Source organism: Heptranchias perlo, chromosome 1 (genome assembly GCF_035084215.1).
Source record: "Heptranchias perlo isolate sHepPer1 chromosome 1, sHepPer1.hap1, whole genome shotgun sequence".
NCBI classification, from domain to species: Eukaryota; Metazoa; Chordata; class Chondrichthyes; order Hexanchiformes; family Hexanchidae; genus Heptranchias; species Heptranchias perlo.
In genome coordinates, this window is record NC_090325.1 from 140,205,957 (window position 1) to 140,221,013 (window position 15,057).

The 15,057-nt window shown below is 42.7% G+C and overlaps 1 protein-coding gene across 1 annotated transcript in view; it reads right to left on the reverse strand.

Moving 5' to 3' along the window:
- fhdc1 (FH2 domain containing 1) overlaps nucleotides 1–15,057 on the reverse strand; it is a 65,625-nt gene that overhangs the window by 14,217 nt on the left and 36,351 nt on the right. Inside the window, exon 3 of the mRNA XM_068008092.1 lies at nucleotides 14,031–14,133. Coding sequence (XP_067864193.1) covers nucleotides 14,031–14,133 — 103 coding nt within the window. The remainder of the gene's footprint in view (nucleotides 1–14,030; nucleotides 14,134–15,057) is intronic.

The following is a 15,057-nucleotide window of genomic DNA, read 5'->3' on the forward strand; positions in this document are numbered from 1 at the left end:
GGTTATTCACTTCGATAGGAAGAATAGAAAAACAGAATAATTTTTAAATGGTGAGAAACTATTAAATGTTGGTGCTCGGAGAGACTTGGGTGTCTTCATACAAGAAACACAAAAAGTTAGTATGCAGGTACAGCAGACAATTAGGAAGGCAAATGGCATGTTGGCCTTTATTGCAAGGGGGTTGGAGTACAAGAGTAAGGAAGTCTTACTGCAATTGTACAGGTCTTTAGTGAGACCTCGCCTGGAGTACTGTGTACAGTTTTGGTCTCCTTATCTAAGGAAGGATATACTTGCCTTGGAGGTGGTGCAATGAAGGTTCACTAGATTAATTCCTAGGATGAGAGCGTTGTCCTATGAAGAGAGGTTGAGTAGAATAGGCCTATACTCTCTGGAGTTTAGAAGAATGAGAGATGATCTCATTGAAACATATAAGATTATGAGGGGGCATGACAGGGTAGATACTGAGTGATTGTTTCCTCTGGTTAGACAGTCTAGAACCAGGGGGCAAAGTCGCAGGATAAGGGGTCAGCCATTCAAGACTGAGATGAGGAGCAATTTCTTCACTCAGAGGGTTGTGAATCTTTGGAATTTTCTACCCCACAGGGCTGTGGATGCTGAATCATTGAATATATTCAAGGCTGAGACAGATAGATTTTTGGACTCTAGGGGAATCAAGGGATATGGGGATCGGGCGGGAAAGTGGAGTTGAGGTCGAAGATCAGCCATGATCTGATTGAATGGCGGAGCAGGCTCGAGGGGACGTATGGCCTACTCCTGCTCCTATGTTCTTATGGTATAGCTTACAGGATTTTGAAAGTCACTGCAATTATACAATTTTTTTCACATAAATTAGAAAAATGGTAGCAAAGAAAAAAGAGAAAGCAGTCACCTAAATTTCTGCATCATTGCTCCATATTTTCAATTTATTCTTGAGGAAGATCTCCAAGATTGAATTCTACATTCCTAATTTAAAATGCTAGTTTGATCAGAGGAATAGACTGAAATTCAATATTGTACATGTGATAGATAGGTGTCAAAAGCATAGAAGTCAGCAGGATCAGGATCTAGTGAAATGTGCGGAATGTGTGAGGTAAGATATCCTGGACCTGCACATTTCCCAGGAGGAGTAGATATGCATGAAGTGTCAGAGCTGTGTTGCTGCAGCAGAAGAATGCTGGGTTAAAGGAACAGCTGGCAACACTCTGCAACATGTGGGGAGCAAAGGTTTCTGGCAGACACGTTCTAAAAGGTGATCACCCCACAAATAGCGAGAAATAGTGAACTAGGGGAAGAGAAGTGGGTGACCACCTATAGGGGGAGGAGGAAGAGACAAGGATGACTTGGATGAAAGGACTGAATGTACGGTTGCTAAATTTGCTGATAACACAAAGTTAGGTAGGAAAGTAAGTTGTGAAGAGGAATAAGGAGTCTGCAAAGGGATATAGATAGGTTAATTAAGTGGGCAAAAATTTGGCAGATGGAGTATAATGTGGGAAAATGTGAACTTGACCACTTTGGCAGGAGGAATAGAAAAGCAGTATATTATTTAAATGAAGAGAGATTGCAGAACTCTGAGGTACAGAGGGATCTGGGTGTCCTAGTACATGAATCACAAAAAGTTAATATGCAGGTACAGTAAGTGATTAGGAAGGCAAATGGAATGTTGTCATTTATTGCAGGGGGAATGGAATATAAAAGTAGAGATGTTTTGTTACAGTTGTACAAGGCATTGGTGAGACCACATCTAGGATACTGCGTGCAGTTTTGGTCTCCTTATTTAAGAAAGGACATAATTGCTTTAGAGACGGTTCACTCGACTGATTCCTGGGATGAGGGGTTATCTTATGAGGAAAGGTTGGACAAGTTGGGCCTGTATACACTGGAGTTTAGAAGAATGATCTTATTGAAACATATAAGATCCTGAGGGGACTTGAAGGGATAGATGCTGAGAGGATGTGTCCCCTTGTGGGAGAGACTAGAACTAAGGTACATAGTTTAAAAATAAGGGGTCTCCCATTTAAAACAGAGATGAGAAGAATTTTTTCCCCTCAGATGGTCATGAGTCTGCGGAACCCCCTTCCCCAGAAAGCAGTGGAGGCAGGGTCATTGAATATTTTTAAGGCTGAGTTAGATAGATTCCTGATTAACAAGACGGGAACATAGGGTTGAGGTCACAATCAGATCAGCCATGATTTTATCAAAAGGCAGAGCAGGCTCGAGAGGCCGAATGGCCTACTAGGAACACAGGAACAGGAGTAGGCCATTCAGCCCCTCAAGCCCGCTGATCTTATTGAATATTCAAATGCTGGAATATGGGATTAGAGTAGACAGGGCTGATGGCCGGCGCGGACACGATGGGCCGAAGGGCCTCTATCCGTGCTGTATAACTCTATGATCTGTGATCTAACTCCATATACCTGCCTTTGACCCATATCCCTTAATACCTTTGGTGGCAAAAAGCTATTTATCTCAGATTTAAAATTAGCAATTGAGCTAGTATCAATTGCCGTTTGCAGAAGAGAGTTTCAAACTTCTACCACCCTTTGTGTGTAGAAATGTTTTCTAATCTCGCTCCTGAAAGGTCTGGCTCTGATTTTTAGACTGTGCCCCCTACTCCTAGAATCCCCAAACAGCGGAAATAGTTTCTCTCTATCCACCCTATCCGTGCCCCTTAATATCTTATAAACTTCGATCAGATCACCCCATAACCTTCAAAACTCTAGAGAATACAACCCCAATTTGTGTAATCTCTCCTCGTAACTTAACCCTTGAAGTCCGGGTATCATTCTAATAAACCTATGCTGCATTCTCTCCAAGGCCAATATGTCCTTCCGAAGGTGCGGTGCCCAGAACTGCTCACAGTACTCCAGGTGCGGTCTAACCAGGGTTTTGTATAGCTGCAACATAACTTCTGCCCCCTTGTACTCTAGTCCTCAATAAGGCCAGCATTCCATTAGCCTTATTGATTATTTTCTGCTCTTAATTCGTATGTTCGTATCCTGTAGTTCTGGACTTGTCCAAATATAGTTCTTGACACCTATGGAGCTAAAAGGGTTAAATTATGAGGACAGGTTGCATAGACTAAGCTTGTATTCCCTTGAGAATAGAAGATTAAAGGGTGATCTAATTGAGGTGTTTAAGATGATTAAAGGATTTGATAGGGTAGATAGAGAGAAGCTATTTCCTCTGGTGGGAGAGTCCAGAACAAGGGGGCATAGCCATAAAATTAGATCTCGGCCATTCAGGGGTGATGTCAGGAAGCACTTCTTCACACACAGGTTAGTGGAAATCTGAAACTCTCTCCCTCAAAAAGCTGTTGAGGTTAGGTCAATTGAAAATTTCAAAACTGAAATTGATAGACTTTTGTTACGCAAGGGTATTAAGGGTTACAAAATCAAGGCAGGTAGATGGAGTTAAGATACAGATCAGCCATGATCTAATTGAATGGCAGAACTAGCTCGAGGGGCTGAATGGCCTACTCCTGTTCTTATGATGAGGACAAAGATGGAGGCATAGGGGAGGGTAATCATGGGCAACACCATGGCACAGTGCAGCAAGGGTTACCCATGCGGAAAAGAGATACTAGCCATGAGGTTCTATAATTAGGGGAATAGGGAGTTTGTTTAGCAGCCTTTACCGAGAGTCCTGAATGGTGTGCTCCATCCCAGGTGCCAGAGTAAGGGACATAACAATATGGGTGGAAAAATTATTGAAAAGGGAGGGAAGCCAGGCAAAAACTGTGGTTCACGTATAAACCAATGGCATAGGAAAGAGTAGAATGGAGGGCTTCAGATAGAATCATAGAATCATAGAGTTTGAGGAGTTCAATTGGTGGCATTGTAAGCAGTGTAGATGAAAACATAAAATTACAAAGGGATATTGATAGATTAGGTGAATGGGCAAAACTATGGGAGATCGAATTCAATGTAGACAAATGTGAGGTCATCCACTTTGGATCAAAAAAGGATAGAACAGGGTACTTTCTAAATGGCAAAAAGTTAAAAACAGTGGATGTCCAAAGGGACTTAGGGGTTCAGGTACATAGATCATTGAAGTGTCATGAACAGGTGCAGAAAATAATCAATAAGGATAATGGAATGCTGGCCTTTATATCTAGAGGACTGGAGTACAAGGGGGCAGAAGTTATGCTGCAGCTATACAAAACCCTGGTTAGACCGCACCTGGAGTACTGTGAGCAGTTCTGGGCACCGCACCTTCGGAAGGACATATTGGCCTTGGAGGGAGTGCAGCGTAGGTTTACTAGAATGATACCCAGACTTCAAGGATTAAGTTACGAGGAGAGATTACACAAATTGGGGTTGTATTCTCTAGAGTTTAAGGGGTGATCTGATCGAAGTTTATAAGATATTAAGGGGAACAGATAGGGTGAATAGAGAGAAACTATTTCCGCTGGTTGGGGATTTTAGGAGTGGGGGCACAGTCTAAAAATTAGAGCCAGACCTTTCAGGAGTGAGATTAGAAAAGATTTCTACACACAAAGGGTGGTAGAAGTTTGGAACTCTCTTCCGCAAACAGCAATTGATACTAGCTCAATTGCTAAATTTAATTCTGAGATAGATAGCTTTTTGGCAACCAAAGGTATTAAGGGATATGGGCCAACGGCAGGTATATGGAGCCAGATCACAGATCAGCCATGATCTTATCAAATGGCGGAGCAGGCACGAGGGGCTGAAAGGCCTACTCCTGTTCCGATGTTCAATTCTGGACTAAAGTGCAAGAATCAAAAGTAGTAACCTCAGGGTTACTCTCGGTGCAACACTGAACAAGTTAGTGAGGAGCAGATTAGATATATAAATGAGTGGCTAATAAAGTTCTGTGGAAGGGACGGTTTCTGCTTCCTAGGACGGAACAAGTTCTGTGGTGGGGAAAGTTCTACAGATAGGACAAGCTTCACCTGAGTAGAGACAGTACCAATATTGTTGCAGAGAGGGTAAATAAGGTAGTGGGAAAGGATTTAAATTAATGGGGCAGGGAGAGGAGCAAACAGAGTAGACCTAGATAGATTGGAAAAGAGTGATGGAGGTGGAAAAGATACAGAAGCTGGATGTCACAGTACCGAGCAGTCTTTCAGAGAATAGTTCCAAATCAAACACTAATTCAGCAGGTAAGTGTATGAAACATAAGTATACAACCACACAGGGAAATAATCAATAAATGAATATAAGGAAGTGGGGGACATGGATGCTTCGAAGTTCCATATGTGAACGCTGGGAGTTTTAGAAATAAAATGGGGGACATGGAAGTCCTTACTGGAGAGGGAAGCATCAGAGACCTGGTTCAACAATAACATGGGCAGGGTAAACATACAGGGATACAGATTATTTTTAAAAATTCATTAATGGGATGTGGGTGTCGCTGGCAACGCCAGCATTTATTGCCCATCACTAATTGCCCTTGAGAAGGTGGTGGTGAGCCGCCTTCTTGAACCGCTGCAGTCCGTATGGTGAAGGTACACCCACAGGGCTGTTAGGTAGGGAGTTCCAGCATTTTGAACCAGTGACGATGAAGGAATGGTGATATATTTCCAAGTTCTATTAGCTCATAGAAAAGGCAAACTGGAAGGAGTACAGCTCTTTAAGTGAAAGAATTGAGAGTAAAAATTCCTACGAATGCCAGGAGCAGGTGCATCAGAATTTTTACCCTTTGATTATAATAAAGGTGGATCTAGCTGGAATGAGTATGGATAAAATTGAAAACTTGTAGCTAGGGATAAGAGATATGTGGGGACGGAAACTAACTGTAGACATCTGCTGTAGATCAGCAGGTCAGGAGGGTGGTTTGAATTAGTCTTTGTAGTCAAATGAGGGAAGCAGTTGTTATGGGTGATTTCAACTTAACACAGATAATTTGGAACATCTATAACGAATACAATAGGAGTGCAAACATGGATACAGTTTTAGAACAATTGGTTAAGGAACCCATGCGAACAGGGGTGTTATTAGATCTGCAATTAAATAACAACGAGGAGATGGTAGAGCAGGTCAGAATCAAAGAACATCTTAGCACAAGTGACCACAATATGGAAAGTTTATGGTTAGGCTTATGATGGAAAAGAGAGTGAGTACAATAGAAACACCTAACTTTAGAAAGATAGATTTTGAGGGGATGAGGAATGAACTCTGAAACTGGACTCGATAGCTTTATCGTGGATAGCAGTGAGGTTCAGTGAGGTGGTCACACCGCAGGTAAAGATTACGCAGGCAGAAAGGAAATGGGTGACCGCCAGGCAGAGTAAAAGGACTAGGCAGGTTGAGCAGGAGTCCCCTGGGGCCATCTCCCTCTCAAACAGATATTCTGCTTTGGATACTGTTGGGGGAGATGGCTTATCAGGGGAAAGCAGCATGAGCCAGGTTCGGGGCACCACGGGTGGATCTGCTGCACAGGAGGGGAGGAAGAAGAGTGGCAGGGCTATAGTGATAGGGGGTTCAATTGTAAAGGGAACAGATAGGCGTTTCTGCGGCCGCAAACGTGACTCCAGGATGGTATGTTGCCTCCCTGGTGCTAGGGTCAAGGATGTCACGGAGCGGCTGCAGGGCATTCTGGAGGGGGAGGGTGAACAGCCAGTAGTCATGGTCCATATCGGTACCAACGACATAGGTAAAAAAAAGGGATGAGGTTCTGCAAGGTGAATTTAAGGAGTTAGGAGATAAATTAAAAAGCAGGACTTCAAAGGTAGTGATCTCAGGATTACTACCAGTGCCACGTGCTAGTGAGTATAGGACCAGGAGAATAGACAGGATGAATGCGTGGCTGCAGGGATGGTGTAGGAGGGAGGGATTTAGATTCCTGGGACATTGGGACCGGTTCTGGGGAAGGTGGGACCTGTACAAGCGGGACAGGTTACACCCGAGCAGGACCGGGACCAATGTCCTCGCGGGGGTGTTTGCTAGTGCTGTTGGGGAAGGTTTAAACTAGAGTGGCAGGGGGATGGGAACCTGAGCGGGGAGTCAGAAGGGAATAAAGTTGAGAGCAGCAAGAGAGGGGAAGACCCAGGGGAAATTTACAATACAAATAGTACAAACAGTTGTTCAAGAACAAGTGAAAGGGAAAAGCGTAGAGCAGCAGAAAGAAAGTGTACTTTAGGCACGACAGATAAAATAAAAACTAGAAGGCGTAAGGCGATTAACCCAGCATCAAAGCTGAAGGTCAGGCTAGGGTGTGTGGCCCAACTAAGAGTTCTATATACAAATGCACGGAGTATAAGGAATAAATTAAATGAACTCCAGGTTCAAATTCAAATTGGAGGGTATGACATGATAGCTATTACTGAGATTTCGCTGCGGGATGGTCAGGATTGGGAACTAATTATACCGGGTTATAAGGACTACAGGAGAGATAGGGAAAATGGAAGAGGGGGAGGAGTAGCCTTAATGATTAGAGATGAAATCACTTCAATGATAAAGGGGGATATAACGAGAGGTAAGCAGCCAACAGAGACCTTATGGGTTGAATTGAGAAATAGGAAAGGATCTAAGACTATAGTGGGAGTTGTATATAGGAGCCCTGCCAGCAGCTCTGAAGTGCTAGATTGTATAAATGCAGAGATCAGACAAGCGTGTAAGAAAGGCATAGTGGTCTTAATGGGGGACTTTAACCTTCACATAGATTGGGAAAAGCAGACTAGCAACTGTCAGAATGGTAGTGAATTTCTTGAGTGTGTCCGGGATAGTTTTCTGCAGCAGTATGTCCTAGAGGCAACAAGGGGGCAAGCCATACTAGATTTAGTAATGAGTAATGAACCAGATTTAGTTAACGGCTTAACTGTGCGTGAACATCAATCCAATAGTGATCATAACATGATCGAGTTCAATGTGGTGTTTGAAAGGGAAAAAAGTGAATCAGCTGCTAAGATTCTAGACTTGGGCAAGGCCGACTTCAATGGGATGAGACAGAGACTGTCCGCAGTAAACTGGGCAAATCTGTTAATGGGTAAAACAACTGATGATCAGTGGGAAATGTTTAAAGAAACATTTAACGTGATACAGAATTGGTTTATACCCCTGAGGGGCAAGAACTCTACTTGCCAAAAAAAACAGCCATGGACAACTAAAGAGGTACGGGACAGTATAAGACATAAGGAAAGGGCATACAAAAAGGCAAAAAATGGCACAGATCCTGGCAAATGGGAAAGATACAAAGATCAACAAAGGGTCACAAAACAGATAGTAAGGGCTACAAAAAGAGAGTATGAAAAGAAACTCGCAAGGGATATCAAAACCAATACGAAGAACTTTTATAGTTATATTAGGAAAAAGAGGGTGGTCAGGAGCAGTGTTGGCCCCTTAAAAATTGAAAGTGGGGATATTGTCATTGACAATGGGGAAATGGCAGACATGTTGAACAATTACTTTGCGTCAGTATTTACAGTCGAAAAAGAGGATAGCATGCCGGAAATCCCAAGAAAACTTATATTGAATCGGGGACAGGGATTCGATAAAGTTAACATAAGTAAAGCAACAGTAATGAAGAAAATAATAGCACTAAAGAGTGACAAATCCCCAGGACCAGATGGTTTCCATCCCAGGGTTTTAGAGGAAGTAGGTGAGCACATTGCGGATGACCTAACTATAATCTTTCAAAGTTCTCTAGATTCAGGAACTGTCCCTCTAGATTGGAAAATTGCACATGTCACTCCGCTTTTTAAGAAAGGAGAGACAGGGAAACCGGGGAATTATAGACCAGTTCGCCTAACATCTGTTGTGGGGAAAATGCTGGAGTCTATAATTAACGATAGGGTGACTGAACACCTCGAGAATTTTCAGTTAATCAGAGAGAGCCAGCATGGATTTGTGAAAGGTAGGTCGTGCCTGACAAACCTGATTGAATTTTTTGAAGAGGTGACTAAAGTAGTGGACAGGGAAATGTCAATGGATGTTATTTATATGGACTTCCAGAAGGCATTTGATAAGGTCCCACATAAGAGACTGTTAGCTAAGATAGAAGCCCATGGAATCGAGGGAAAAGTACGCACTTGGTTAGGATGTTGTCTGAGCGAAAGGCGACAGAGAGTAGGGATAATGGGAAGGTACTCACATTGGCAGGATGTGACTAGTGGAGTCTCGCAGGGATCTGTCTTGGGGCCTCAATTATTCACAATATTTATTAACGACTTAGATGAAGGCATAGAAAGTCTCATCTAAGTTTGCCAATGACACAAAGATTGGTGGCATTGTAAGCAGTGTAGATGAAAACATAAAATTACAAAGCGATATTGATAGATTAGATGAATGGGCAAAACTGAGGCAAATGGAATTCAATGTAGACAAATGTGAGGTCATCCACTTTGGATCAAAAAAGGATTGAACAGGGTACCTGCTAAATGGTAAAAAGTTAAAAACAGTGGATGTCCAAAGGGACTTAGGGGTTCAGGTACATAGATCATTGAAGTGTCATGAACAGGTGCACAAAATAATCAATAAGGCAAATGGAATGCTGGCCTTTATATCTAGAGGACTAGAGTACAAGGGGACAGAAGTTATGCTGCAGCTATACAAAACCCTGGTTAGACCGCACCTGGAGTACTGTGAGCAGTTCTGGGCACCGCACCTTCGGAAGGACATATTGGCCTTGGAGGGAGTGCAGCGTAGGTTTGCTAGAATGATACCCGGACTTCAAGGGTTAAGTTACGAGGAGAGATTACACAAATTGGGGTTGTATTCTCTGGAGTTTAGAAGGTTAAGGGGTGATCTGATCGAAGTTTATAAGCTATTAAGGGGAACAGATAGGGTGAATAGAGAGAAACCATTTCCGCTGGTTGGGGATTTTAGGAGTAAGGGGCACAGTCTAAAAATTAGAGCCAGACCTTTCAGGAGCGAGATTAGAAAACATTTCTACACACAAAGGGTTGCAGAAGTTTGGAACTCTCTTCCGCAAACGGTAATTGATACCAGCTCAATTGCTAAATTTAAATCTGAGATAGACAGCTTTTTGGCAACCAAAGGTATTAAGGGATATGGGCCAAAGGCAGGTATATGGAGTTAAATCACAGATCAGCCATGATCTTATCAAATGGCAGAGCAGGCACGAGGGGCTGAATGGCCTACTCCTGTTCCTATGTTCCTACGTTTATTAGAAGGGAAAAACAAGGAAGAAAAGTGGATCATGTTTAGAAATATTATACAGAGTACAGAACAGATACATATCACTAAGGAAGATGGTTATTGGTGGGGGGGGAGGGGGTAACCAATGTGAGCAACAATGGAAATAATGTGGGGAATAAGGAGATTGTTCCAAAAGTATAAAGTAACAGGTAGCACTCTACACTGAAATGGATATAAAAACAAAACAAGGTAATGGAGGTTAAGAAACTGTTCAGGAGAGCTAGAATAGAATATGAGGTTAGGAAAGCAGAAAATATTACAAGAAATGCCAAGTATTTTGACAAGTATATTTGTAGTAAACAGGTGGGGCTATTGAAAGATCCCAAAGGCAACATGGGCTCTTCCCAGCATGGAAGTTACATTTCTGGCGGGGATGGCAGAGAAATTTCAGATAGCGCAGTCAGTGAAAGGCTGAGGAAGTTAATGGACAACCAGGCACCATATCTGGATGAACTAAGAAGGTAACGGAGGTTAAAAAACTGATCGGGAGAGCTAAAATAGAAAATGAGGTTAGAAAAGCAGCAAATATTAAAAGAAATGTTAAGTATTTCAATAAGTATATTCACTACCGCCTTGCCACTATCTTTAGGGAATAAACAGAAATGGGAGCAGTATCTGAGATTTAGAAAATTGTTAGCATAACAGGGGACAACCCATAAAAAACTACAGACTTGTGAGCCTGCCATTTGTTGTTGGTAAAGTATTAAAAGATATCCTGGAAGAGGGAATAATAAAACACCTAAACAGAGGGAGTCATTGGATTTCTGGGAGGTAGGACTTGCCTAACAAATTCAATGGAATTATTTGACAAAATTACAAATCATGCTGACAACAGATATTATGTTGATTTGAGTTTGGGCAAGGTTTCTGATACCATGTCACACAAGCAATCAGTTAATAAAGCAGCAGGTTCTGAAATAGGAGGAATGCTGCTAACGTGGATTGAAAGATGGCTAAATCAGAGAAAGCAAAGGATGGTTGTGATTGGAGCTGTATAGAAAAGAAAAAGAAAGATTTACATTTGTGTAATACCTTTCAAGATATCAGGATGTCACAAAGCACTTACAGCCAATTAAGTACTTCTGAAGTGTCATTGTTGTAATGCAGGAAATACGGCAGCTAATTTTGCGCAACGCAAGGTCCCACAAACAGCAATATGATAATGACCAGATAATCTTTTTTCAGTAATGTTGGTTGATAGATACATATTGGCCTGGACATCAGGGAGAATTCCCCTGCTCTTCCTGCCATGGGATCTTTTACATCCACCTTAGAGTGCATACAGGGCCTCGGTTTAACATCTCTTCCGAAAGATGGCACCTCTGGCAGTGCAGCACTCTCTCAGTATTGCACAGGGAGTGACAGCCTGGATTTTGTGCTCAAATTGCTGGAGTGGGTCTATGAACCCATAACCTTCTGACTCAGAGAGTGCTACCACTGAGCCACAGCATACATGGCAAGGGGTCACTGGTGAGGTGCCAGAGGGATCAATGCAAGGCATTTGCTTTCACAGTGTATGTACATGATTTGGAGCTGTGGACAGAAACAAAGTAATCTAAGTTTGTAGAAAACACCAAATTGGGAGGGGACTTTCAACCAATAGGGAAGAGGCAAACCAAAAAAAAAGGCATCAGGACACCTGATGTACTGAGTAAAATTCTAGTCGCCATGCTACAAGACTATGCAAGCATTGCATGCAGTGCAGAAAGAGGATTCAATCTGATAAATAGCTTAAGGACTCTGAATTATGAAGAGGTTGAAAAGCTTGGGTCCATTTACTCTGTCGGAAAGAAGGCTCAGGGGAGACATTATTCAAGATTTTTAAGGGAATAGACAAACTGAACTCTAATCATACGTTTGAGATCACCACAAACTTTAGGAGCAGGGATAAAAACAGAAAATGCTAGAAAAGCTCAGCACGTCAGGCAGCATCTGTGGAGAATGAAGCAGAGTTAACGTTTTCAGGTCGAAGACCTTTCGTCAGAACTGGAAGATGTTAAAGAGTTAAAGTTTTTAAGCAAGTACAGAGCCAAGGAAAGGGGGGGAGGAAAGAACAAAAGGGAAGATCTGTGATAGGATAGAGGGCAAGGGTGATTAAATCTCAAAAGGGATGATGGTGCAAGGCAAAGAGGGTGGTGGGACGTTAAGAAGCAAAAGATGGGTCTAGAGGAGCTGTAATTGCAACATCAGAACCATTACCAACACTTACTGTCCGGAAAAATGACAGCAGTGGTTATGATCTGAAGTTACTGAAATCAACCATGAGTCTGGAAGGTTGTAAAGTGCCTAAAGGAAAGACAAAGTGCTGATCCTCGAGCTTACGTTGAGCTACACTGGAACAGTGTACGAGGCCAAGGTCAGAGAGGTGGGAGTGGGTACATCTACCTTGATTATACTTCCTCCCACCCTGCTTCCAGTAAGGACTCTATTCCCTTCTCCCAGTTTCTCCGTCTCCGTCACATTTGTTCTGACGATACCACCTTCCACACCAGTGCTTCCGATATGTCTTCCTTTTTTCTCAACTAAGGATTCCCCTCCACTGTACTTGACAGGGCCCTCGACCATGTCTGTTCTATTTCCCGCACTTCGGCCCTCACTCCTTCCCTTCCCTCCCAGAACCATGTTAGGGTCCTCCTTGTCCTCTCCTTCCACCCCACCAGTCTCCACATTCAATGTATCATCCTCCGCCATTTCTGCCACCTCCAGCGCGATCCCACCGCTAAACACATCTTCCCCTCCCCTCCCCTTTCAGCATTCAGAAGGGACCACTCCCTCCGCGACACCTTGGTCCACTCTTCCATCACCCCAACACCCGCTCTCCTCCCCATGGCACCTTTCCGTGCAAGCACAGGAGATGCAACACCTACCCTTTCACCTCCTCCCTTCCCAACGTCCAGGGCCCCAAACACTCCTTCCAAGTAAAACAGCGGTTTACTTGTACTTCTTTCAATTTAGTATATACTGTATTCGCTGCTCACAATGCGGCCTCCTCTACATTGTGGAGATCAAACGCAGACTGAGTGATCACTTTGCTGAACACCTCCGCTCTGTCCACAAGCGTGACCCTGACCTGCACGGTCACTTGCCATTTTAATTCCCCTTCCCACTCCTACTCTGACCTCTGTCTCTTACACTGTTTCAATGAAGCTCAACGTAAGCACGAGGAACAGCACCTCATCTTTCCTTTAGGCACTTTACCATCTTCCAGACTCAACATTGATTTCAATAACTTCAGATCATAACCACTGCTTCCATTTTTCCGGACAGTAAGTGTTGGTAATGGTTCTGATGTTGCCTTTAACGGCTCCTCTAGACCCATCTTTTGTTTCTTAACTTGTCCCACCATCCTCCTTGCCTTGCACCATCATCCCTTTTGTCATTTAATCACACTTGCCCTCTACCCTATCACAGACCTTCTCTCCCTCTCCCCTTTCCCTGGCTCTGTACTTGCTTAAAAACTTTAACATCTTCCAGTTCTGACGAACGGTCACTGACCTGAAACGATAACTCTGTTTCTTTCTCCACAGATGCTGCCTCACTTGCTGAGTTTTTCCAGCATTTTCTGTTTTAATTTCAGATTTCCAGCATCCACAGTATTTTGTTTTTGATTTAGGAGGAGGGATATGGGCTCAAGCCTGGAAGAGGGAAGGTGCACAGATAGTTTAGCTATTTACGCAGAGGATGGTGAACGTGTGGAATGGATTGTCCCCCAAGGCAGATAGTGTGCAAAAAGGGAGAACAGGATAGATATTTGAGGGAGTGGGGATTGAAGGACGTTAGTTCCTGGTACTGGATAAATGGAATGCTTAGTCTTTTCAGATCCTGTACCTTCCCATGTTCTTAAATTAATTAATCATTCAGGCTCATTCTCTTTATTGGGAGGCAAAAGTTATTGCTGACAAATCTGACCTCTTCTGCCTCTGGTAATATTTTGAGAAGCTCACGCAGTTTTTCAGATCCATAAGCCTCGCTCCTTCCTGACCGAATATCTTCAATGATGCACTGATTTGACCTTAAATGACAAGAGAATAACCATTAGTGTCTTGCTGATGTGCAATTAATATAGAAGATTCAAAAGAATGATTTCACCCCAACTTTCCAATTATTGGTATCACTAGGAGCATAGCGTAGTGATGGCTATGTGACATTTTGAAATTCTGTTCACTTGAACTATGAAAAACATGCATCAGTACAATTATAGATTTTATCCTTCTAAACTTGGGTTGTGCCTGGAGAGATCATTCTGAGTTCTGTAACACTAGAGGCAAGTACTGCTGGTTACAGGTTTCTCATGGCAGTGGTCCTGGTGGAAGCAATTTGAGGTGATGAATTGAATCAATACACAAGCTGTATATTGATTTTTCCCTAGAATATACTGGTACTAATGTGCTAAATATGCCTCATGGCAACACTGTTTGCAGTGCTGTAAATTTACTTTCCAACCTACAAGTATCCTTATATTGTGTGAAAATCATACGAACTGGAGGGGATGAGGGGAGATGTCCTCCCCCAATTTTATTTTGTGGCAGGGGTTCTTCCCGTCCAGATTCCTAAATTGCCTCGTGACTTTCTCAACTCTCTATTAATGGTTGTGCCTCTGACTTATATAACTAGTTAATGTTTCTACGAAGGCAACACATTTTAAATCATAACATGTACTGAAGCAACACAAAAACACACACACAAGAAAAGAAAACATTCTATTTATTTAAGAAGCACAAGTTAAACACTTAAACATTCAACAAAGTATTTCAGCTGGATGTGGCTCTAAAGGTACTTGGAATTGTTCTTCATCAATGTACTGGGCATGTTTTACTCCATGCTGTCTGCACAGGGTTCCTTATGATAACAACAATTATATCAAAAACAAGTTAAGGCAAGGTTTTTCAACTAAACCTTTTTTTAAAATTGCAGCTCCAGATTGGGGGTGGGGGGG